General features: G+C 39.1%; 2 protein-coding genes across 5 annotated transcripts in view; one reads left to right on the top strand and one right to left on the bottom strand.

Moving 5' to 3' along the window:
• LOC149039319 (uncharacterized) overlaps window positions 1-24,223 on the top strand; it is a 167,393-nt gene that overhangs the window by 71,723 nt on the left and 71,447 nt on the right. The gene's annotated exons all lie outside the window — the stretch shown is intronic.
• Window positions 62-24,223, bottom strand: part of LOC113664619 (unconventional myosin-XV) — a 42,925-nt gene continuing 18,763 nt past the window's right edge. For 3 of the 4 annotated variants that reach the window (XM_089185248.1, XM_027180242.2, XM_027180244.2), the window contains exons 26-60: window positions 19,861-20,025; window positions 19,379-19,460; window positions 19,147-19,280; window positions 18,511-18,609; window positions 18,073-18,147; window positions 16,906-17,066; window positions 16,460-16,629; window positions 15,969-16,041; window positions 15,495-15,695; window positions 13,073-15,233; window positions 12,914-12,973; window positions 12,534-12,609; window positions 11,800-11,912; window positions 11,613-11,722; window positions 11,047-11,137; window positions 10,890-10,940; window positions 10,344-10,526; window positions 8,909-9,120; window positions 8,724-8,803; window positions 8,393-8,460; window positions 7,773-7,845; window positions 7,568-7,644; window positions 7,101-7,183; window positions 6,761-6,891; window positions 6,386-6,480; window positions 6,108-6,182; window positions 5,931-6,027; window positions 5,220-5,383; window positions 5,020-5,085; window positions 4,705-4,778; window positions 4,462-4,595; window positions 3,842-3,891; window positions 3,396-3,479; window positions 2,405-2,539; window positions 62-1,987 (exon numbers count right to left, since the gene is read on the bottom strand). In XM_089185248.1, the coding sequence (XP_089041374.1) occupies window positions 1,904-1,987; window positions 2,405-2,539; window positions 3,396-3,479; window positions 3,842-3,891; window positions 4,462-4,595; window positions 4,705-4,778; window positions 5,020-5,085; window positions 5,220-5,383; window positions 5,931-6,027; window positions 6,108-6,182; window positions 6,386-6,480; window positions 6,761-6,891; window positions 7,101-7,183; window positions 7,568-7,644; window positions 7,773-7,845; window positions 8,393-8,460; window positions 8,724-8,803; window positions 8,909-9,120; window positions 10,344-10,526; window positions 10,890-10,940; window positions 11,047-11,137; window positions 11,613-11,722; window positions 11,800-11,912; window positions 12,534-12,609; window positions 12,914-12,973; window positions 13,073-15,233; window positions 15,495-15,695; window positions 15,969-16,041; window positions 16,460-16,629; window positions 16,906-17,066; window positions 18,073-18,147; window positions 18,511-18,609; window positions 19,147-19,280; window positions 19,379-19,460; window positions 19,861-20,025 (5,787 nt within the window). In that variant the 3' untranslated portion in view covers window positions 62-1,903. The remainder of the gene's footprint in view (window positions 1,988-2,404; window positions 2,540-3,395; window positions 3,480-3,841; window positions 3,892-4,461; window positions 4,596-4,704; window positions 4,779-5,019; window positions 5,086-5,219; window positions 5,384-5,930; window positions 6,028-6,107; window positions 6,183-6,385; window positions 6,481-6,760; window positions 6,892-7,100; window positions 7,184-7,567; window positions 7,645-7,772; window positions 7,846-8,392; window positions 8,461-8,723; window positions 8,804-8,908; window positions 9,121-10,343; window positions 10,527-10,889; window positions 10,941-11,046; window positions 11,138-11,612; window positions 11,723-11,799; window positions 11,913-12,533; window positions 12,610-12,913; window positions 12,974-13,072; window positions 15,234-15,494; window positions 15,696-15,968; window positions 16,042-16,459; window positions 16,630-16,905; window positions 17,067-18,072; window positions 18,148-18,510; window positions 18,610-19,146; window positions 19,281-19,378; window positions 19,461-19,860; window positions 20,026-24,223) is intronic. The other variant, XM_027180243.2, reaches the window with a different exon arrangement.

The raw sequence follows: 24,223 nt of genomic DNA on the forward strand, positions 1-24,223 counted from the left end.
AAAAGACATCTCGAGCAATCAAACTCTCTGTCGATGGATAAAGACATTAAAGAAGCAAACGGTAACGAAATGTTCATTTTAATCAATGCGCTGTTACGTACGAACTATATGATTCCTGTAAAACATTTGAAGAGAAACGTGCGATTGTCGGCAAAGTCGTGCAATTCAAACTGTAAACAAAATTATTGAAGTGATTATAAAAATAAACTACACCTGACACAAAAAATTTCCACTGTAGGTTTGTTTTCTTATCTAACATTTGCCTGAATTACATTTTAATAATACCAATCTAACCTACAGTAAATTATAAATTACTGCTCATTACATTAATTGACCATTGCTGACCATATATAGAAAAGTATTTCAACACAAATAGCCACATTATTTCAAAATGAGTAGATGAATACAATAATTTACGCCTCACCCAAAAACTCACTACAAATCGCTGAATAACACAATTTCACCCTTGGGGCAACTGTACTCGAGGTAATTTCACAACTACATTTTTGAGTTGCATTTATATTGATAAGGTTAAGATTTATATAGTGGTACTCGTGAGAAGTTGAAGAACTGTTTTGCAAAGTACCATTAATATACATATTGATTTGTCAACAAACTATAAGGTTTGTGAGATGAATATTATTTTTTTATTTTAGTTTTAGGAGACAGTCTGAATATCTCGCAAATTAATGTAAAAAAATATTCGATACAATATGTGACTGTTCCTTGTGTAAATATAGCAGCCTCATTTCCCCGAAAAACTTGGTGACTTAGTTTGCTCGTGAACTTCGCAACCTCGCCCAAGCTAGCACTAGTCTATGGTTCTGAACATTAGAGCCTACGATACAAAGTTTACTGTTATTACTAATGAACGACGTCACACTACGGGACAGATTCTCAATTTGAAAAATAGAGAAGACAGCCTCTAATCTATACAATACATTCCTCACTCCGCTACGTTTAGTTAACTAGGCCACATTCAAAGTCCTAGTCCATCATCGATAAATGAAAACAGAATAAACGTCAAATAGAAAAAAATAACAAACTTAACATTACAAAAATGTTACCAAGTAAAATGCAAAAGAAGAGCTTAAATTTCACCCTCGTTGACAAACTTATACACATTAAACCATTACAAACGCACTTCATCAAAAACCTCATTGGAAATACATTGTGCGAATCCAATTCATGTCATAAAAAAAATTATTCTTGTTATTGATACATCTTCATGTTTCAGCTGCCCATACACTTATAGGCACTATACTGAGAACATATATACACATTTAACTTCACAGAAAGATATATCAAGGTGTTTGTTTCTTAATTTCACCTAATTAAATTTATTCAACATTTTAATGGTACAAAAATTCTGTAATTTTGTCCACATCAGAACAATTCTTATTGGTCAATTTTTTTCCTTAAAAAAATTACACGAATGGTAGGTATATGTAAACTGCTGTAGTACATAAATTCATCTTGTAAATAATTTGCAATGCAAAGTTTCAGCCTTGAACAGAGAGGATCAAGCAAAGAGATGGAGCCTGCCTACTGGGCTTTTTCCAAAATTCACATCTCTCCAGCTATTGTTACTGTTGAATTAGTCTCTCCGGGAGAGAAATGATTTAGCGCATGGGATGCGTTTCTCTGTATATGCTCTGACAGAGAGAGAATAGTCACGCCATGCTATGCTCACCTAAAAAAGTCCGTCACAGGATCTGATATTTCTAGATCGTTCTGAGGTGATCTAAAAAACGTACATGGGAACGTAGGAATATTCATGAGGGGAGAAGAGTTTCTCCTTGATCACCTCTAAGCGATGAATGTCTAAGGATCTTAAGAGGTAACCATTTAACTTCATCAGTAACTCGTGGTATTCAAGTTAAGATTTCATCATTCCATATAATCATTGGCCTTGACCTTGGCCTTCTTGTTTCACCGAGGAATGTAGGGCCACGTACTTGTAGATGAGATTGGAAATTTCTTTAGCCTAGAAAGTAGTAAGGTAAATTAGTTATAACTTCTGTTATTCAAATAGCGACCAAGTTTAAGGTAATAATGTTATATAAAAACACAATTTCATTTTTTTATACCTATTTCTTCAGATGCTATCTCTGAAGGTCTAAGAGGGAATCCAGACACTTTCTCCAAATTGTGGTACCTAGCTATCCGAATACTAGCAACTTTGACCCTCGATCACGCGAAAGCCGAGAGCACAACTCAATGAATGATTGACCCTTCTGACTATCGTTTTGAGCAGCTGCATGCAGTATTGTTCATACTTCAACTTGCGATGGGTGTGATGCGATACAATAAACTAACGTCACTGATTGGCTACGCCGGATGCTAACAAACCCACGAACTTAACACCTTATTGATGACAAGCAAGCTTTGGTCGTCTCATTACCTGAGTTGTTTCCATGCGGGTTACTTTCTGCATCATAGTATTTCCAATTTTAAGATCCAAGAACTGTCTCTTTTTGTCCGAGATTAAAAGCCGCGTGGAGATAATACTAACAAATGGCTCGCTCAGCATCGTTTGCTGAAATAAATCAGGAAGAAATCAGGTATACAAAGTTGATAATAGAAGTAGGCGAACGAGGTGTGAAACAAAGACTGTTCTGTCACGCGTGTCACGCGTCTAGCGTTACCACACAGTTTAGCATTGTAGCAAGGTATCATGGTATTGATTTTCCATGTGATTTAGGGATTGTCATTGAATTGTCGTGCTCGCTGGTGAAAACCCTTTCTCGTTTCACCGCGAAAATTTACTTCGAATAAATCTGGTTACACTGACTGATGAAGGATTTACGTCTCTTTTGTTACGGTGAGCAAACTTATGGATCAGGGTCCAAAGGATCAGAACAGTGAAACGAGAAAGGGTTTTCACCAGCGAGCACGACAATACAATGACAATCCCTAAATCACATGGAAAATCAATACCATGATACCTTGCTACAATGCTTAACTGTGTGGTAACGCTAGACGCGTGACACGCGTGACAGAACAAAGACACTAGCTTGAAACTGCCAGGAAGATTCTGGATAAGTCGTTAAGATGAGAGTTACATTTTAAACATACTCAAGGGAGTGATGCCTAGGTTGGGGTACCATGGAAAATACAGCCCACGCTTTTTAGGTCGATCCTAAATAATCTTTATTAATTGTCTTTACGCTCCTTTTACGTTTGTTCGTCTCGTGTTAGTGATGTTTTCTTTCTAACTGCACCAATATTTTGTGGTCGTTTTTGTCACTTACAATCCGCAACAATCTTCTCCATCACTCACTACTCATGTGCCTTTGCGGTTTTGTTGCTTCTTAAAGTGGATGGTGATACTGGATAAATGTCGTATTTAAAAAAATATCTCTAATTTACATTACTACAAGTTTCTCACTTACCATCGTATTTTGACTCAAGAAATGAACTCCAGTTCTATTGACTGCCACGATACAATCACCGGAAACAGCTGGGTTGCTGCATTTCTAAAAACCAACATTGAAACAACAGTAAAAATCAGTGAAAGATAGAATTGCACTCAAAAATGATACAAGGAAAACAAACACAAACGACCAGAAAAAAACACAGAAATCTCGGTAAGCGATCTCTCTTAATGCAATAAAACAGAGGTGTCGTATAAATAAATAAATAAACAAAACGTGTCTTCGAGGAACTATAATCGAACTTGTACAAAGCGACACTGACGATTGATCAATGAACGCTTCAAGCTTATGTGAAACATTCCTTATTTCAACGGCCAGAGGAACTGAACTTGAGATTATCCCTACACACTAAGGGTAGCTCCCACACATTTAAATCAACCTGTACTGTACCATTTGAGACTTACCTTAACTTCAAAGAAAGTTGATCCAAAATATGGCCACCTAGTGACAGTTTCTGCAAGGAAAATGTAATGCTTTTCTCATCATCGAACTAATGTGTTCTTGTAGGCTTAGGTGACAGCGAGAAAAATAGTGAAAACAAGCATTCACATACAGAATAAGGCAGCCCGAAAACAATAGTGTACTTCAAGATATGACTCTATCATGCATAATTTCAGTCACAATAGATGGGGTATGCAAGCTTCAAAATATGCTCGAGTCTTGTTCAAATCATAATTCATTGTTTTGGTTGTCGTTCCGTACTGTTTCTGGACCTCAGTATAACCAGTTGTTCAATCACATTGAGAGTCGCACGTCATCCGGGATTGCTTTGGTTTTGATAAACTTAACTCTGTGATTGGTAAAAAAGCTTATGCCACTCTCTTAACCAATTACATGTAAAAACTAATACCAATCGCGTGTCGATCACTCGCTTTTTCCCGGGCTTTAAGAGGTTTGCAGATTTTCACTTGGCTCCCGTTGGATAACGATGATATTAGCTTTTCTTTTCATTAACCGCTTCAACGCGTTGTCGAAAACTGTTCTATCACAAAATGATTTCCAACAATTCTGTCCAAGTACGTACCAAGGAATGTCCGGCGAGCTTGATAAGGGGTCATTTTGTGACAGCTCCTGAAGTGATCTTGTATAAGAATTATCCACTGTTGAGGCCGTAGTCTCTCTAACATTCCCCTTGGTATAAGAGTCTGTACTTCTGAACTGAATAAAAACAAACAAGTTACAGATTACAGGTTCAGTAAACTGAGGGTTGCTTTGGACCAAAGTGTTAACTCTTACAGAATGCAGTGCCAAGTCAATAAGGTCTTACTGGTTCGAATGAAGGATTGATTTATCACGGGCTCGATACTGAAGCGCTCCAAGTTCAGCAATAAGATTCTGAAACTGAAGACAAATGCAAACGGTTAATTATCAGGATAAGGACGGTACATGCTATCGAAGAGAACATCAGCAAAACTGCCTGCGTGCCCGTCTGCCTGCCTGCCTGCCATGAATCTAAAGTCGAATTGTGACTGGAAGGCAAAAGCGGTAAGCTTATTTAATTAAGATATCTGCTGATAAAAAAGACAAGAAACAGTTCAGAACAAGGGAGGTGATATAAAGACATAGAATTCTGAAACGTTACCTGTGCATCGCCAAAGGATCGACTGTGTGTTCCTATCAGATAACCCGCCATGTAGTCTGGCAATACCTGCAAAGAGACCACACAGTCAAAACTTAAGCACGAGAAATATGTCTTTTCGTCTTGCCACAAGCACGGGACAAAAACATTCTAGGTAATCTCAGCAACTGTAAAGGTTTTGAAACCTGTATGACTGGTTGTACCTGATGGTAGATGATGCTAACCAGCAGCTCATTATCCAGTCTCAGGCCTTGTAGCCATAAAACACGGCGGAAGCACAGACTGTAAGCGATCCCTTGTCTCTCCATGGAACTGACTACATCCATTATGTAATCTGTAGTTTGGACCGGCAGCATCAAGTTCTCTGCTGGGAAAACAAAAGGGAGTGTGAAAATGGAACGCTTTAAGACTCTGTGTGTGTGTCATCAACCCGGAAAAAAGGTAATCAAAAACAGCTCGTACGAAAAGATGAAAATTCTTGACAAGCGAAAAGGAACTCAGAGGAAACACATATAAAGAGCCTGAGACTTGGAAAATCACAAGTGGTACTGGTTTTTTTTTTTTAATCTCTGATTAAGAGAGCGGCACTAGTTTCTTGAATAATCACAAACAAGAGAAAGAAAATTAAACTTGGCCTAATTTCGGGAAACGTGTATAACAATACTTGCGAATTACTTAATAGTTTTAGGGCGATTATTTTTATGCAATCACACTGTATTAGTTAAGCAATAAAATCACGATTAGTTGAACTCGCGTCTCTCGAGAAACAGTTTCAACTGAGTGAAAGAGTGAAGGATTTGAACCTAAGAAAACCAGATTTCAATCCAGTGCTCTGGCACTCATTTGCGCTGCATTCAGTGCAAGGCAGTTTTGTTTCATTTTAAAACACTCTCAGAAGCAATAAAGGCCCTTACGTCCTTCTATGTAGCTGAACAGTCCATACTCCTTGTAGTGGACCTCTGATGTTAAATCCATGTCAACGCACATCTCCTTGATGACGTCAAAACCAGTCTAAGTGAAGACAGACAAATCAGGTTACAGAGGAATCAAATAAAAAGCTCGTCTCAGAAATAGATGAGATAACTACTTACTGAACTGGTTTGGACTTTCAGCATTCGCGTTCCTCCAGGAATAATGAAAACCTGACGCTTGGTTTGCCGCCCTTGCTACGAGTTAAACAACAAAACATAATGAAAATAATAAAATGTCGAAGTCATATAATTTTGACATTATCAAACGGTAGTATAATGGAAAAGGTTTATTCCTTAGCAAGAAAGAAAATACATCAATGCATTGTTTCTAAAAAATAATAATAAATACTTAATAAAGTATTACAGTAAAGTATTATTAAAATAATAATCAAACTTACCACAAGCTGATTCAATTCCTCCTTGCTGGGGGGACTCTTTCGTCCACCATACTTAAACGTCTTCATCAGGTTCATCTCGCAAGTAGCTGCAGCACCTTAAAAAGCAAAAAAATAATTTTACTTTATCAAATCTGCAGGTTCTCAAAAGATCCTTGATAAAGTCATGACAATCCAATTACTGGCTAGCAAAGGGAAACTTAAAATTGTGGCGAAAAGACGCATTGTTATGATGCATGCATGGTTTAACTCTGGCATTCTTCTTTCGTTGTTTCACGCGTCGAAGATCGTCAGAAGCTTGCGCGGTGAAGTGATTCGGTTAGGTTCAAATGTCACAAGCTTTTAGAACTAAAAAAAAGAAAAAATATATACACATACCGTGGAACTCTCTCTTAGGATCACTAGCAGTACTCTGTAAGAACGTAACCAGGAAAGGCTTGAAAACATCTGAACACTCAATGTAAGCTGTGATAATAATCATTAGCCGCCACCCTCGACTTGCACTTTCCCTACAAAAGAAGAAAAGCAGAATGAGATTTCGTAATCAAATCGAAACAAAACAAGGAAATCACCTCAGGTTTTTGAACTGGCATAAGAGCCTCAGACAAAACATATCGAAATGCAAGGTGTTTCGATTCGAAAGGGCGAAAGCTATGGACAGCGTGCGAACAAAGCTCCCCTGTCGAAAAAAACGTTAATGGCTGCCACGATCACTTACGCTTTGGGACTCTTGTTACTGGTGACTTGCTTGATCAGCTGACAATAAACTTCGTCTCTTAATGCAGGAATTTCACGACAGGTCTAAGAGAAAATAAATGTGTAATATTGAGAAAACAGAAGCAATCTAGAAAACTATAATTGTCTCTTCAACACACATGAATACATTTGGAGGCCAAAATAAGATCGAGACGACCAGACGAAGTCATCCGTACTCTACTTTTGGCCCCAGACTCCTATTCCCCGGATCGCGTTCCTAGTTTAGATAAAACCCGTTATGTGTTTAATCAAGTGACACCTACGAAGAGCCAAACGCAGAAATATTCCAGGTCTCCGAAGAGATACGCCATAACTAGGTTATGTTTTTGTCTCCAAACTCTTTAAATCAAGGGAAAAAGGGAGCCAAGACTGACGATAACACAGCTATGTGTTTTATTCAGATTAAAAGCAGGAAACTTTTATACTAACTTTAAGCAAGTTAAACACAAGCTCGGTTTCCTTTTGATGTTTGGACAAAGGTAAATCTCCCATGAATTTCATAATCGCTGCAAGAAAACCATAACAGAAACATGTAAAACAACAAGAAGATTTATCGTTGATTTGTAATAGCAAATCGACTGAAGTGACAATTACAGGACCTGGTAAAGGAAATTTTGTCCAGCAAGGTACTTACTTTGGAAAGTTTCCACGGCTAATTTATTTATCTGCGGGGATTCTCGTGGTATAAGGGATGCTTGGATGGGCACCTAGACAAAAAGAATGATAACACGAACAAAAGGTAAGCGTGAGAAAACTTTGAAGCAATGCGAAGGCGGGGAAACACTTAACTAAGATTAAGAACTAGAAAACACACCAGCAGTGAAAGGAAGGGAGAACATGGAAAAACGCGCCGGGAATGCAAACAGAGCCTGGACGTCACCTTAACAACAGTTCGCGTTGAAAAATTGCAAGCATTTCAAAGGCGGAAAAAGCATGTTACTAATTTTAGGCACGAGGAGACGTGCTCGTAACAATAAAGAGCTCTTAAGTTACAACTGCTAGCTACGCCTGCGAAACGACTGTCCAGCAGTATAAAGGGAAAAGTAACTGAAAGCGCGGGAAAACAAGTGGCAGTGCAAAGGCGGGAAAATATGTAATGAACAATTAGAGCAGGAAAACATGTCATTAATGGCGCAAAAGTCACCAGTGGTAACAGCGCCAACAGTGCCTTGGAACGAATCACAAGCAGTTATCGTAGACAAGTTAAAAATATACTTAAGCTGGTTTGTAGAAGTGATATGAAAACCAACTTACTCTGCTGTATTTGACAAGTTCAGCGAGACCACTCCACGACCACTCCTCCTTGTCTTTCTTATGACTTGCTGTATGAGGAAGCGTAGATAGAAAAGTAAACAATTGAACAATTGAACAATTAAATGGAAAAGAAATTTGAAAAAGAAATGGGATAAATGGCATTTATAAGCATCGCCGAATAAATGTTTTTTTCTAAGTTAACTTGCAATGCACGTTATAGTGTTCTTTCCCATTGAGAACAATAGCATTTGCTGGTAAGGCTTACTTCCGGTGACATGACACCGCAGCCGACTACTCAGCGTGCTACCAGCCGACTGCCATGCGTACCAACCTTTGGATGATTTTCCCAGCGTTCCTCGCACCTTGATTGTACCTCGGATAGTTCCATCCTCTGCTCGCACAACAGCCTCTCTGTTGAAAAGCAACACAAAATCAAACCACATTAAATTTTACTCTTTTGGAGGAATCCAAATTCGCGTGGACAGGTCTTTCAAACGACCAAGTGAAAGTCCTTACCTTCCATGTCTGAAGTATTGCATGGCAAACTCCATCATGGAATGTTTATCGGAGTTATATTCTGACTTGTCAGACTTGGTAGATTTGACACTACCAGTCCTTGGACGCATCTCTCCAGTCATTGGCCCGTCAGGATCTATATTCAGTAAACTTCCCATGGAAGCCGCCTTCACCATGGTGGCGGGGCGAGCTGACGCTACTGCCTGAGGGTCCTGGAGTTTGAAAATAGCAAACTTGAATTCCACATACTTCACTTTAAATTTCAGTTTTATATTTTCAGGAAAGTTTAGTACTGTCACCTGAACTTAAATGCAAGTGAAATCGGGTGAAATTTTGACATCGAAGGGACGTTTTAGTTGTAAGAGGGAAACCAAATTCGAAGAACTCCTTTTGTAAGGAAAACCCCGCTCTATCAAACAATTTTCATTACCTCAGTAATGGTAAAATGTATAAAAAGAGGAAAAAACTGTTTAAAAAAGCCACATCGCCGACCTCCACTGTGGACTCGCTAAATCCATTCAATAGGTTTACCAGCGAGGAGGCTTCTCAGCAGTTTATCTGAGCCCAGGTGAGCAATTCCAAGATATTAGATAGAATACAACTGAGATTGCAGTGATCGGTTATCCAAAAATGTATTAGAGAGAAGAGGAGGGACGAGGCACCCACATTCAGAAACACCTACCCATTAATGTAACCAGACAAAATTTTGTTTGAGTCAATGCCATTATACTTTGAATGAAAAGTTCCTGGAGCTTTTCCCAAGACGCTCGGAAGTGTTGTGCGTCAAAGAATAGGTTGACGATTTTTAAATCACAGCATATAGTGTTTTACAGAATAATAAAGAGAATACAGAGCACATACTGAAAGTTGATAAGAAGAAGATGCAGGTAGAAGATTAGAGATGTATCCTGGATGAGAACGATGCCTGTCGAGTGCAATGAGTACCATTCCATTGCGCCTGGGCTTAAATATCTTAGAAGAGCAAGATAAGAAGAGAGATAGTAGGAGAAAAAAAGAGAGGAACAAGAGTCGGATCGTTCAGGTTAGACGAAAGGCTTATTTAAGAAGTTTCTCAAAAGAAAATTTATGACATTTTGTCGAGGGTTATGGTGCTATAAAAAATACCAAACTTCTTTTGAGTACATTTAAACGTTAAATATGTTTTGCTCATTTTTACAGCACTTCAGCCAGGCAGATTTAAAGAGCGAAGTAGACCATGACCAATAGCGTTTTCACATGCTTTAGAGGGTTTGCGTGTTTTAACAAATCCTTGGTTCTGACTGGCCCCTCTGATTACTTTGGTTTAGGTTTTACGAAACTCATTTAAAATGCACTCTGTTCTTGGAACAGTAATGAGAACCTCCATAGATAGTTATACGCAAAAGAAAGTTCGAGAAAAATTAATGCAGTAAAGAGTGGTCTAATTGCACAATACCTCTTGAATGTGTGTGACGAAATCGGCAGGAAAATAGCCGGCTTGGTTGTTGAACACACCATAGACCCAACCCTCCTCCATATCATCTTTACGCACAATCTTTATGACGTCACCCTTCTTGAAGTTGAGAAGAGCAGGCTCGGGGCTCACGTGATCATAAAGCGCACGGACATACTGCACTTCCTGAAAATCAAGAAAATTTTTTCATAATTTCGCTGAAGAACTATGCAGTTTTTCAAAGCGTTACGTTTGCGAAGAAATATGAATAAGAATGAAGACCAAACTAAAGGGAGAAGCGTTACACTAGCATTTAAGCAACATCAAATGGGGAAGGGGGAAATCCAACTTTTATCATTAACGTTATCAACCACTTGTACCCTTGAACGCATGCATGAGACCTCATACCGTGAAAAATCTCTTTGTTCTCTCTTTTGAGAAACGAAATCCATAACGAGTATTTCAACTACCACAACAAGAATATCTATTACAGCAGATCCAAAAACAGTACTCAGGACTTTTTAAGTATATCGCACAAGAAACGTCTACCTTTTCCAAATGTCTGAGGTATGTGTCAATAATGTGCTTTGCCTCTGCCGCCTGTCAAATAAACAACTAATTGATCAGTACTTCCAAAAAATCAATCTATACATTCGTTTAGAACGCGACGAACTGTGTGGAATTAATTGAACAAAAGTCAACTTACCCTTTCTGTATGGACAACGACTTTAACTTCCTTTGTGAGCGTCAAGGTCAGTTTATCCTTAAGGACCTTTAGCTTGACCAACTCCGTGTACCTGGTGAGAAGAACCTTAAAATCTCAGCTTCAAAGATTGGGAGTTTCAACACAGACGTTTCTGAGGACCTTCCCCAAGACTTATTACAGATCTATAACCTTCGCGCGTTCAGCTTAAAATATGAAGCAAGATCTTTTGAAATTGTCGCATTAGCTTTTGAGCTGAAGTTACCCCTAAAATTTTTGTCATGCACCGTTCTATGTAGATTTCAGAGAAAAATTGATATTATAACGGTAAGATTTTTCAGCTGCAATATTAGAGAAGGGTCTCTTCCTCTGGAAATTAATTCACTATCCTTTATGTCGTCAAGTTAAAACAAATTAAAAGTTATGAGAACTAATCATAGTAAAACGGGACGTTATTAAGGGATTTAAAAACTGTTCCGAATATTATCGAAAGTTAAAGCCTTCGCGTGAAATACTCCAAATTAAAGATTAAAAAGTGTCTTAAAGAAAGGAATTACAAAGCAACTTACGGGATGTTTCTCATGACTTCCAGTTCATCAGTTATTTTCTCTCTTTTTACCAATTTGACACCGTGTTCAGACACAGCTAAGTAATGCACATCTGGCAATTCATTCTGACCCTAAAATAAAACAATAATCCATCATTCAAATACCGCTCTGCAGTGTGAGCTCTGATTAAATGACATAGAATAACTACCTTAACAACAAAGAACCGGCTGAAATAGAGGGGCAGCTGTCTGGCAGCCTCGATAATGATGTCCTCCACTGGAGTACTTGAGTGAGGCCTCTCCGGTGTGATGCCATATTTTTCTATAACGAATCAAACGGCGCAAGTGAAAAGGATTTCTTAACAAAATTAATTCTCATTTGTGTTTTCCTGAGCGTCATACAAAGGCAAAAACCTGAGTCTTCAGCGTGGCATTGAACCCTAGGGCTTCAGATTTCGCTCTTGAAAGTTTGAGTTTAAACTTTTCGAAGAGGGTTCAAACTTGTTCATTGTTCCACAGTCCAAACAGGATGAGTAAAATCTTCCTCTCTTTTTACGACGAGAGAGCTTCAATTAACTGGCTTTTTGTATTTTTTTTGCTTTTGTTTTGTTTTGTTTTTTTCGTGTCGAGAATGTCATTTGTTGGTCAGTTCCTGGCGGTAATTGAGCTTCAAAGTCACCATATTTCTGACCCTAGCAGCACACAGAACGCATGTCATGTTATAAGCCTGTCAATAAAGGATGAGGATCTTGTCGGTGTTCGAAGGGTCCTGGAAATAAGTACTGCTAAGACGAACGAAGACGCAAAGCGCAAATATTCAGCACTCTGGGTTCCCGATCACGAAGTGCTGGATGAGAGGATGCGACGAACCATGGTCTGTTTATGAGGAGACGAAGCAATTCAGCTAATCCCAAGTATTTAGTGTGCTTATTATTAAACTTACGTAATAAAAGCTGCATCCGTTTGCAATCCTCTTGTGACATTTTACAGCAGCAATTTGAGTACGAATCGCGAAGTATCTGAAAATAAATCAGAGAGTAAATTGGATAAGAAAACAATTTTCCGTCCAGCCCTACTTGTACCCCCCTTTAGCCTGTTTTCGGGCCAGAATTTTGAAAAGGTTATTCGAAATTGGTAGAACTTTGCCCTTTTCTCTAGGAACACGAACTAAATGTGCGACTTAGAAAGCTTTTGCAATCTCCTGGTTCACTGAAAAATGAATTTAAACAAAAGTTAACGAAATACTTAAAAAGCGTATCCATCAATATAAGCTTCTCAACGCTGATAAGCTAGGGTACACACGAGCGAAATATTCGTACATACCTGTAGAAATATCAGCCGCTGCTTGAGATTATTGTCCAACTTCTCGTCTGCCGTGAAAACCTAAAATGGAAAGAGAACATAAAATTACGCCACCGCTCGTCAGATCTATCACGGCTCTAAGCATGTAAACAAGATTTCGATCGACTGCTGTTAACTCACCTCTTTGCGAATGTTGAATTTCCACTTGACATGACTATATGAAAGATACGGTCCAGTACACCTTGGATGTAGAGCCGTAACGTTGTTTCTGTCAGACAATACAACAAAATTTAGCGACGAAGAAGCTCGTTTGTGAAAGTCTGGTCTTTCTTTGGCAGCACTCTCCCTTCGGGGGGAGGATTCGCTGGAAAAAGTAAAACTCTCCCCATGTTTGACAGGAGACGCCGGTCCAGGAGAGCGGAGTTCTTCCCCTCCTGACTTCCCCTCTAAGGCAGCTATAGCCAGCGCTACCTTATCAGTGCTTCGCCTCTTAAGCCCCGGTCTCTCCGGGGAGTCAAGATTCTCAACTGTGCTTTCAGAAATGGCTGGAGGTGGCGCTGGAAACTCCTCAGAAGACGAGGATCGTTCCTCACAAGTGGATAGTGGTGGTGGTGGAGGAAGCGATGACGTACGTGCTGGGACGGGCACCTGAGGTGAAGGAACGGCGTACGCTGGAGGAGGCAACAAGTGCCCAACGTCCGAAAATTCAGGCGGAGGTAAAGGGACATCAGCCACGGTCCCATCCATGTGGCTCGCTGCATAGCCATTTGTAGCAGCGCCAACGGAAGGAGGTGCAGGGCCGTCAACTGTTTGTTCCTCTAACTGTTGATGTGTAGGCTGATTTGAAGCAGCAAGAAAGGACTGCATCTGCTCCAACTGAGACTGCTGCTGTTTGGCGAGCATCATAAGCTGCTCCTGCTGCTTCTGAGAGGCTACCGTTTGCTGTTGTTGCAAGAGTGCTTGCTGCGCGATCAGGCGCTCAATAAGAACTTGCTGCTGAGCTGCCAGCATTGCCGTTTCCATGTTGGGTTGGAATAATGGACCACCCAACACAGGCCCGCCACTCGCTTGGGGAACCAAGAGTGGCACATTCGCCTGAGGCATAGCCAGGGACCCATTGGCCTGTGGCATACCCACGGGGCCATTCGCTTGAGGCATAGCCAGGGACCCGTTGGCCTGTGGCATACCCAAGGGGCCATTTGCTTGTGGTATTCCGTAGTACATGGTAGGCATACCCATCATTCCTGGGAAACCATTTGTTTGCATCATTCCTGGGTAACCATTTCCTGGAGCCTGGGCGGTTGGATGTACACTAAATCCATTCCCTTGACTGTGAGCCTGTCCATTCACAGCAGGTGCTGTTGATCCTGATGATGTACCACCATTAGCTGTTGCAGTGTTGTTTGGCTGGTTCACACCTCCGCCGCCTTTCATGGCTCCTTGTAATGCCGTCTCATTTGATAAACCCTCTACTCCTTGTGAGAGCACAGGGTCGAATAAACTGTCTACAAAGTCTTTCACCTGTTTAGGCGACTCCAATCGAACTCCAGTTTCCAGCGAATGCACTGAGTCATTGTCACCTCCCTCCCTGCTAGAAATAGAAACAGTGTCCGTTGTGGGTCTTCCACCATTTATGTCAAGGACAAAGACATTGTCGTCGGATGACGGAAGTGGACCTTTCTCGGTTTCTACAAAAGCCCGACTAGCTCTCTGTGCCTTCCGTTTCATCTCTCTCATCAGTTCACTGTCTTCCTCCTGGCGAGGAGCTGACTGCATCTCCGGCTTTCTGCACTTAAGTTGCACCGCCCGGGCTTGCATTGCAGATTCAAAAGGATCTTCACTGATTTCTTTGGTGGCTGATGTACTGCTTCCTGTTGACAACACACGTTCACGAGTCTCACGCATTTTCTTCGCCTTTGCCATAACTTCAGCCATAGACAGACCACTTTCCCTTTTCTTCTTGTCTTTGCTATCCTTTTTCGTTACCTTACGTCTAAGAACCACCTGCTCGGTCGGTGGAGCAACCGGTGGTGGTGGGGGTGGTGGTGGTGGCACAAATGCGGGTGGGGGTGGAGGGGGTGGTGGTACGAACGCATTTGGAAGGGGAGGAGATGGGGCTGATTCGACACGAGGAGAGCTGCTTCCCAATCTCGTCCTTTGTACAAGATTGTCTTCTACCGGTCCTTGGTAATTAGCACTTGCAATCCTTACTGATGTAGCTGCACTCAACGCATCTTCTCGTTGTATGTGTACCGGCGCTGAAGGTGGCTGCTGCTCCACAACCGTGAATTTGTGGGCAATTTCTGCGACGCTTTTTCCACGAGCTTGCGGCATGTGAAGGCTGTGAAGAGAACAGAGAATATCATGGTTGGACAGAGAGAGAATGTACACGTGCACACGAATGAAACAAGAAACGAATGAGGAATTACACGTACAGGGAACGCACAAAGTGACCGACGGACCGAAGGAATGTAGTGTGATCCCGTACAAAAAAAAAACAATTCAAAGTATAATTCAATAAACACACGAGAGGGCAAACAAAGGAAACAACACCACTAAACAGAATCGAGCTTGTAATGGCAATTGACAAATTACTACTTACTTGGATAATGTCTCCAGCTGACCTGGAGGAATATTGCTGCCTGGTTTAACAGTAAGAAGAGATGAGGATCGAGACAAAGGAAAGGCTGGTGGGTATTCCAGTTCGGAAACAAGATCAAAAATATAATCCTTGCCAGCCAGAGTACAATGCCAGTTACTTGTCTCCAAATCAACAGTCCAACCCTTCGCATCTTCAATACCTCTGAAAACAAACACATTAACACATTACATTCACGATATTTCGGTCATACTATTCTGATTTTTTTTTTCTTTCTACGAAAAAACACCGATTAAGAGTGGAGAGAATAAGTTCGGGTGGCAAAATACCAACTTATCGAGATGACTTTCAATAAAGTTAAGTTGGGAGTGCAGAGCAAAAGATAAAGACTGCTCGCTTAGTCCATAAACGAGTAACGAGTGATATATGAATGAATTTAAAATACTGAGAAGTTATACTGAATTCAACCTGGCTCACCTGTCTTGTAATATCAATTTTGCCAGGTCTTCTCCAGTTGTGCAAGATTCAACTTCTGCCGTCCTTCTCTCTCCTGAAAAAGGAGGATGAAACATTTATCCGTTTTCATTATTTCAAATTCAATCTTAACAAGACAAAAGAATACACTGTTCCTTCACTTCCACCTACACACTCATAAAACACATTAACACCAAAAAGTTATCTCTGTTAAAGGCACCACTTACGGATAACTTATCTGCTATAATAGATTAGAGGGGGAAACTACTCAACCACACTTGTGGAATAGAATTTCCCTAAAGTCCTTCAAAATTGTCTAAACGAAAGCCCTTAAAAAGCTTCATACACTGACAAATTTCGCCCTCGAGAAACAAACTTTTTTTTAAATTTCTGCATCTAAACCACTAAGGAAAACTTGATAGTGTAAACATTTAAGTATAAATTTTTCCACCCTGTGTTCAAAATACTGCTGCTAATAGCTGAGTGTTTCATACCGTCAGGAAAATGACACTCGGCAGCCATGTTGACTCTCATCTTTGCCGCTTGCCACTCCAACATGGAAGGCGGATGTGATCGTGCCACAGGAGACCCATTCATATCCCAACACAACAATTTATGTTGACAATAACTTTTATAGCCGTTGAAAGCTTGATCCGAAATGTACCTGAAACAAAAACAGGAAAGCAGTTGATTAGAAATTAAAGCACAAGTTTCAAGCAAATTCCAACATTGAAATATCCAGTTTAAAGTCAAAGTAGATAGAAAACTTTTGACAGCATTAACAGGTCTCAAGGATATCAACATGAAGCATTAACAGCACTACCAACACGGTCACAGACATGAACACCGAGTGAGTCGCCCTCAACATTTAGATCAAAATCACGATGTATTAGCCGCTGACCACACCCTTGAACACTGATATCATAAAGCCTTTGCTTACTTGAGTAAAGGCTTGTAGAGTCTGGTGGACGGTGCAAAACAGCAGAGAAACAATGCAAAGAGAAGCCAGCCTCGTTCGTTGCTCGTATCAGAAGTGTTCCCCCAAGTCTGGTTACAAAGATGGCAGTACATCTCTTCGCGAAGTTCAGGTTTAAAAATGCCCTACATAAACAACAAAAGATTGTACATTTGAACCCCGATAACTAGAACCCTCAGTAACCCGAATTCCTTGCTAACTCGAAGCAAACCCGATTTCCCTTGGATTTGCCTCATATACTTGCTGTAATTTAAACCCCTATAACTCGAAACCCGATTTTCACTTTTACGGACCAATGAACCATAACATTTTGCATCGGAAGATAACATTTAATCTCATTTATATATTATGACAAATTGACCTTTGTCGATATCACGCGTTTGTATGTCCGTAAACAAACAGTTTTGAAAGTTCTTCCCGGCGAAGAGAAATAATGGCGCGTAATCTGGAATCGATCTCTTGTTTGTCATTACTTGTAAATCGTGCCCAGTTCATTCTTGAGAACAAAAACATGTTTCCTCTTCCCCTCAAAATTCACTGCGTATGGCACTTGCATCCCTTCGTCAGTTTCTTGACTTTGAGTCCGCCGGGCATTGAGAAGCTGTGTAACTCTAACTGCCACAGAATGGCTGCAAACGCCAGGGACTTATGAAGGACTATTTTTCAAATCAATTATGTGAATAGATTTTTCAACAAATGTTAAAGAGAGATTTAGCGCTTAACATTCTGAAGAGCAGCTACTTTATAGTACTTGCGGTTTTCATGCTCTTGTTTTGTCTTCTTTTGTTTTGTCATTTTTATGCTCTTACATTTCTAGAAATCTTACATTAAACATGTATACGCACAAAACCTTTTTATTCAAGTGCTTCTGGTCTTTTTGTTCAAAACCCCCTCAAACTCGAAATCCCGATAACTCAAAGTAGTTTCAATTTCCCTTGGCAATTCGAGTTACCGGGGTTCAGATGTACATAATTTGAGAAACAAAAAGAATTTGACGTTAATAGAGGGCATAAACTCGTATTGAACCGCATACTTCATGGTTGAAGTTTCTAATGCTGAGTATGAATACTTTGAGCTTCTTGGGATGAATCTACCACTGTCTAACCGGTTGTGTTTCTGAAAATCACTTACCATTTGTACAAGGTAGTTTCCAACAGCAAATTCCTTTGTATCTGTTATAGATTTATCGTCCATGAATCGCATGACCTGCAACAAGTAAGAGGAAAAGCAGACGAGAAACCTTTCAGTTTTTGCACTTACAGGTGAAGGAAGTGTAGTGGAAGAGGGTCCAATTCTTTCCGCGGAAAGGGGGAGATGAAAATATTTTCACCAACCTAAACAAGTTATATATAATAGCCATCTGTGGCTCAAACTTAGCAGCAGGAGAATATACTTTCTAGACAATTAAACAAACAGCTCCATTTTTAATGAGGAGAAAACTATTTATTTGAGGGAAAGATATGAGAATAAGTAAAAATAGAGCCATACATGTGAATCTACACCTCAAGAAATGATGCAGTGTTATCGTAGTTAGCTCCACTTTGCAGATAAAAAAAAATAACTTCTTACCAGCTGAAAGAGTCCTATGGCCATGACACTGTCGGAATACTTGACAGGCAACAAGCTGGTTCTTAGGGGGGACCTTACCATTCGCCATTGATGTTCACTCTAACAACACAACGTGACAACAACAATTATGGGAAGAATCGTTCGTAAAGAGTGCACAACTACTAATTGCTTTCCTCGTCCTCTTTTTCCAGGTTAAATTGGAGTTTTGACAAATTGCTTTTGTAAAGGCTGTAAACCGAAAAGGACGGCGAAAAACCCTTGGGACAAGGACGGGAACCAGGACCACAGGGTGGAAAGCAAGAACTCCCACGACTGCACCTCAAAAAGGTCTATTGTAGGTGTGAGCGCAGTGACTCTGAAGATGACGTCCGCTGTGGTGGTGCTAACTACCGAGTCACAACGACCCGCACTAGCTTTAATCATATTTACAACCAGTCTGCCCTTCAGTGAGTCAGCTATCTTTTGCGTTTCTTTGTAATTTAATTAAGGGAATTTAGAAAAAGTCGAATTAGTGAAAAAAGGAAACCATATCATCACATGGAAAAAAAAACAAAATCAATCAGCATCTGCAACACTACATTTATCGAGGGCCCGAAATAGAGGTAAATCAGAAGGAAATATAGATAGAAAACTTACCTGGAAGTTCTCTTGAGCAAACTTTGAGAAGAGAAAGTCGTTGATATTTTCTGGTAACTTTGACGTTGCATAATCGTGTTTAATTATGCCTCCTCTATTTTCATGAACTGACGATCCATGGGTCAAGGTCCAGCCTAATTTCGCAAGTACACGAAATAATGTGAACATGTTGATCGTGGGGCAAAAGGAAAATAATCATATCGGCGAATCAGAACAAGGACAACACACTAACCTTGGATACTGGCAAAAACCAGTGCCAAATCTGCTGGAATCTCAAGATGAGTGACGTCTGTTGCGATTTGTTTCTCAATTTCCTACGAATAGGTGGTAATAGCTTACCATTAATAAAACAAATGCTAAGCAGTTAGCATATCCTACATTATTGTTAACACTGGCATAAAAATACATGACCTTTTCAAACAGCCATTAATTCAATAATTCCTCAGACAGGAACAGCTAAGCTAGCTTAAAACTTCATAAGGTACAACCAAAGGCACCTCCATCCACTGCTCTTCCCCTCCCCCCCCCCCCCCACTCGATTTCTCAAAGAGTCAGTCATTATACGGAGCCACCTCGTAACATTCCAAAGCACAAATCATGGACAGAAATATTAAAACAAGAGTTTGGTGGGATGAGATAAAAACATGACATGATAAAAGTAAGACAGGAGTTTGCTGGAGTAAGTTAGAAGCAGAAAAGAACAACGATACAAACCACCACTTCTGGAACATGTTTTGTATCCACCGTTTCCACAGTTTGGGGAGCTACTGCAGCTGGAGGTGCCGGGGAGTCTGGAGGGGCTGACTGAGTGCGCGGCGCTTGTCTGAGAAAATGCTGCTTGTCTCTTGCCTTCTCTTTCTGGCGTCTCTCATTCTGCTGCTGTAAAAACCAAAAGGAAATTTGCCAGAAATGAGGGACTATGGCAAACAAATAGGAGATGGAATAATTGAGGTGTAATCTATTCAAAGTAGCCCTCTCTGCAGTAAGGAGAGGACACATTCAAACATCATAACGAAGATCAGTCAAATGATTTTAGCGTAATTCAGAGTTATTATTTACAAAATTATGCTACTATGCAAGGCCGGAGAGGTGATGGGAAGCGATCGACTTTCTCTCTTTCTCTTTGCTTTCTCGTCGCACCTTGCGCTCCACGACACCGATTTTAGCCACCCGCGTCATGAAGAAAACCCGCATTGTCTACAACTATGTTCTACAAGTATTTGGTTTAATACCGACAAGTGATCGTTAAATCGTTTGTCTCGTTATGTAGAAGAATTGCAGTTCAGCAGTCGATACGTCGCGATCAATACAATTGATTAGCCTAATCCTGCATTGTGAGACAAACGATTAATCGTTCATTTATCCACGAAACCACGGTGAACACATTTGTCTATGGGTTTATAATGCTCTCATTCAGAACAGATACTCGGTATGGATGGATATCCAAGTAAAGTTATTCATTATTTTATAAAAGTTTATCTAACATCTGATTAATTACACTAATCTATTAATAACATAAGTCCCAGCAAAAAGTCAACACATTAAATGCATCTAGGATTAATCCTTATTATAACAGAAGATAAATAAACAAACGAACTAATCAAACAACATGGTAAACGGACTCAACATGTAATGTGGATATCAAAATCTTGTTTCAAAAGGAAACCGTAGGAGTTTTTCATAGGTTGTAAACTTCGCAGTGTCTGATCACAGAAAACTAGAGATACCAGCACTGGGTTTAATAAAACGTAAAGTGTACGCCAAAGAGTAGAGACTTTAATCTCTGCTCGAAACTAATTTTGAAAGTGTTTATGTTAGCTCGTTACACAAACGAGAACAAGACAATTCATACTTATATCTGAAGTGTTACAATTAAAACAACTGGTTTAAATCAATCGCAATTTACTGCATATAACTTGACCCATGGAAATCACCAGAAAAAAATTATTACTCTTTACACTGTTTAGCCCCAATTACAAGAGATGATGATAACAAGCAGTAAATTTATAAAAAACAAGCATTTGAAATTCTCACTCATGTGTTAATCGAGAGAATGTTCTACAAAAATTCCGCGAAATGCATGACTGAATTAAAATTCAGGCACTTGTATCCTGTAAGATAAACTCTGTTCCTTCACCAAGGTTGTAGACAAAGAGGCGACAAATCCAGCTATTTTTTTTCATACTAAATACATCACCTGCATTTCATGCCTTCTTTGAATGTCTAAACGGGAGGTTTGTTTACATTAACCACCAGAAACTGGCGACTTGTCAGTTTACAAATATTTAAATTATGGTTCAGAATTTAAAAACCCGCAGAATTTTCGTGCCAGTTTAAAGAACAAAGCCACGCTTAACATCTACGAATTTAATTTACAGAGTTAGAATATTCAGCTTCTCAAAAATTAACCTGAAGATTATGTGCGACCTAATATCATACACTGCATGCATTCATCACAAAATTATAAGTTTTACTTACTTCAGCATTCATGTATGTATTCTTTTGTTTAACCTCAACCCAACAAGTTTGCGTTCCTCTGATAATCAATGAATTGGTCCCTATAGGTTTGCCTCCACCGATAAAACACAACCTTGACTTTTAACAACATACTGGCCGCTGCATACTTTACGTTCTTTCCGCCAAGCGTCAGAAAACACTAGTGGCTATTTACAACAATACAGAGCTATTTCAACAGATGAAGTCATTTGAAACAATAGATTATGACTCTCATATGCTAATTGAAAGTAATTTGCAACTGCATGAAATTTTATTCAAAATATGTGTCAGCTAGCCAGCCTGTCAATATTATTCTCTTAACAACACACGGTAAAATATCAAACAATTTCTGTTTTAAACGGGGGTGATATTCCTGACATCGTATTTCATTCGATATTTATTCCGATACACTACATGAAATTTCGAGACATTCAAATTTCACAACTACAACTTACGAAAGCGTTAACCTACTTGCGAAACAGTCGGTAGAATCTGCAGGAGCTCTCATCTACTGTATAAACAAGGAAACTAAATATTCTTTTTCACATTCTTTTATGTATCTGCACGGTACCAAATAATTACAGAAAAAGTTAATCATTTTCCTCTCTGTATTTTGAAAGAATCAAGACATTACATCTTAAGTTATTAGTGAGAAACCCCGCCAAAAAATCAGCAGATTAATTGAGTAATAGTGGAATACATGTTTTGAATCATGTATTATATCGTTTGAAAAAGCGTTATCAAAGGAAAATTGTTTCTAAAAATAAGGCCAATATGAACTACTTGTATCTTAAAATATTCTAATCATGTCTTTTGACCACAACATACTCCCTTTCTTCTAGAAATTCTCTTAGATAATGCTGTCCGCTTGTACTTAACTCTCAATAAAAATCACTTTTTTAAAACAGAAAGAGCAGCCGTTAAAAAGGAGGTCACAGAGTGTCCTTTGGCCAATACTTAAGTTAAGACAAAAAAAATCTTTCACTTCAAAATAAGACGCCAAAAAATGTGCTTCGTACATTACGACATTATTTAGCTAAAATGACTGACCTCAACACAATCATTGATTACAGAAGTCAAATAACAATGATGTTATAAAAATTAACATATTTCATTACAGTTTATAGAACACCTCAAAAATTTTCCCACGACACATAAGTGCACCACTTTGTTATCATGAGATGATTCCTCTCAACAACACCTGTCGAACTTTCCGTTCTGCATAATCCTCATTCGATCAAGAGATAAATTTTCTAATTAAAAAAATGGCGTAGTGTTGTTGTCAGTTTGGATATCATGACAATTATAACTCCTTGCGCTGCCTGTAACAGTAACTAAAGGAGCTAAAATAATGAGTCTTGAACATAGTCATACCTACTGTGGATAAATACCCTTACAGAGAGTAACTAAAATGAACATGAAACTTTATCAAAGGCCATTACACTAACAAAAATATTTTCCCTCCACACATCCTCTGGAAAAATCTGGTCATGCAAATACAATCAATAGTGTACCTTCACTGACTTTCACCTCAAAAATACAAAAATTGATTCACTGCACACTTTGCCCCAAATTTTACCCTACACGTCCATATGTTCTAAACATTTATAGTTATTCACACAATATCCTGTTGTTAACAATTTCCAATCTTCTCGTCATCTTCTTGCTTGACAATGTATTGGTATAGAATGTATTGGTATTACAATGTATTGGACAGAAATAACTTATTGGTCAATCTGCCAAATGAAAATTCCAACCTACAAACCAGTTCAAAAATGAACTCTTACTAATAATTTAAATGAGTTGATCATATTTAAAGATGAGGGGTATACCTGTTCAGGATTAACAGTCCAAGTGTGGGTCACGAATGCAACCACCATGTCCAAATAGCATGATTCCTTCTACATATGCACTCACAGATCACATGTAAATGAGATTTCTCCAGCAAGCTCTTGTCCAAAGCACTTTAAAGAAGTGATTACTTGAAAGAAATCCAAGCTAGCAAACCTTTTTACTCATAAAAAAATTTCCCACAGCTTTGATCATCAGGTGCATGTTTAAACAGATTTTAGTGAGTATTGAAAAAAAGTGGTGTCAAATAATTTGATATTCATTTGAACTCTTTTGGCTAAAACTGATGGACATTTTCCAGGAGTAGGTCAAGTGGTGGTGTGATGACAAATATTTACAAATATTTGCTATGTGATGATCATAGACCACACAAAATTCTAATAATTTGATTTAAATAGACAATTTTTTCTATACTTGCATTTTTGGTTACATACATGAATAATTCATTAATATTGTCTGAAAGGGAATCCATGAATACACACCAGATTGAAAATCTTGGAGACAGAATAACTTTTGGAAAAGCAGTTTTGAATCCAATGAGTGAGGATGAAGCTCTGAACACCACTGAGCAAGTAAAGGTATCAACTAACAATACTGTATAACATAACCATATCATACACTGTATCAAAAAAAGTAGACATAAATATTATTTTCACAATAATATCTAGGAGATCAGTTAGATAAATGTTGAAAGAATGCATCTTTATCATTTATATGTATAAGAATGTAT

The sequence above is a fragment of the Pocillopora damicornis genome, chromosome 10 (assembly GCF_964200805.1).
Source record: "Pocillopora damicornis chromosome 10, jaPocDami1.2, whole genome shotgun sequence".
Classification (NCBI taxonomy): Eukaryota; Metazoa; Cnidaria; class Anthozoa; order Scleractinia; family Pocilloporidae; genus Pocillopora; species Pocillopora damicornis.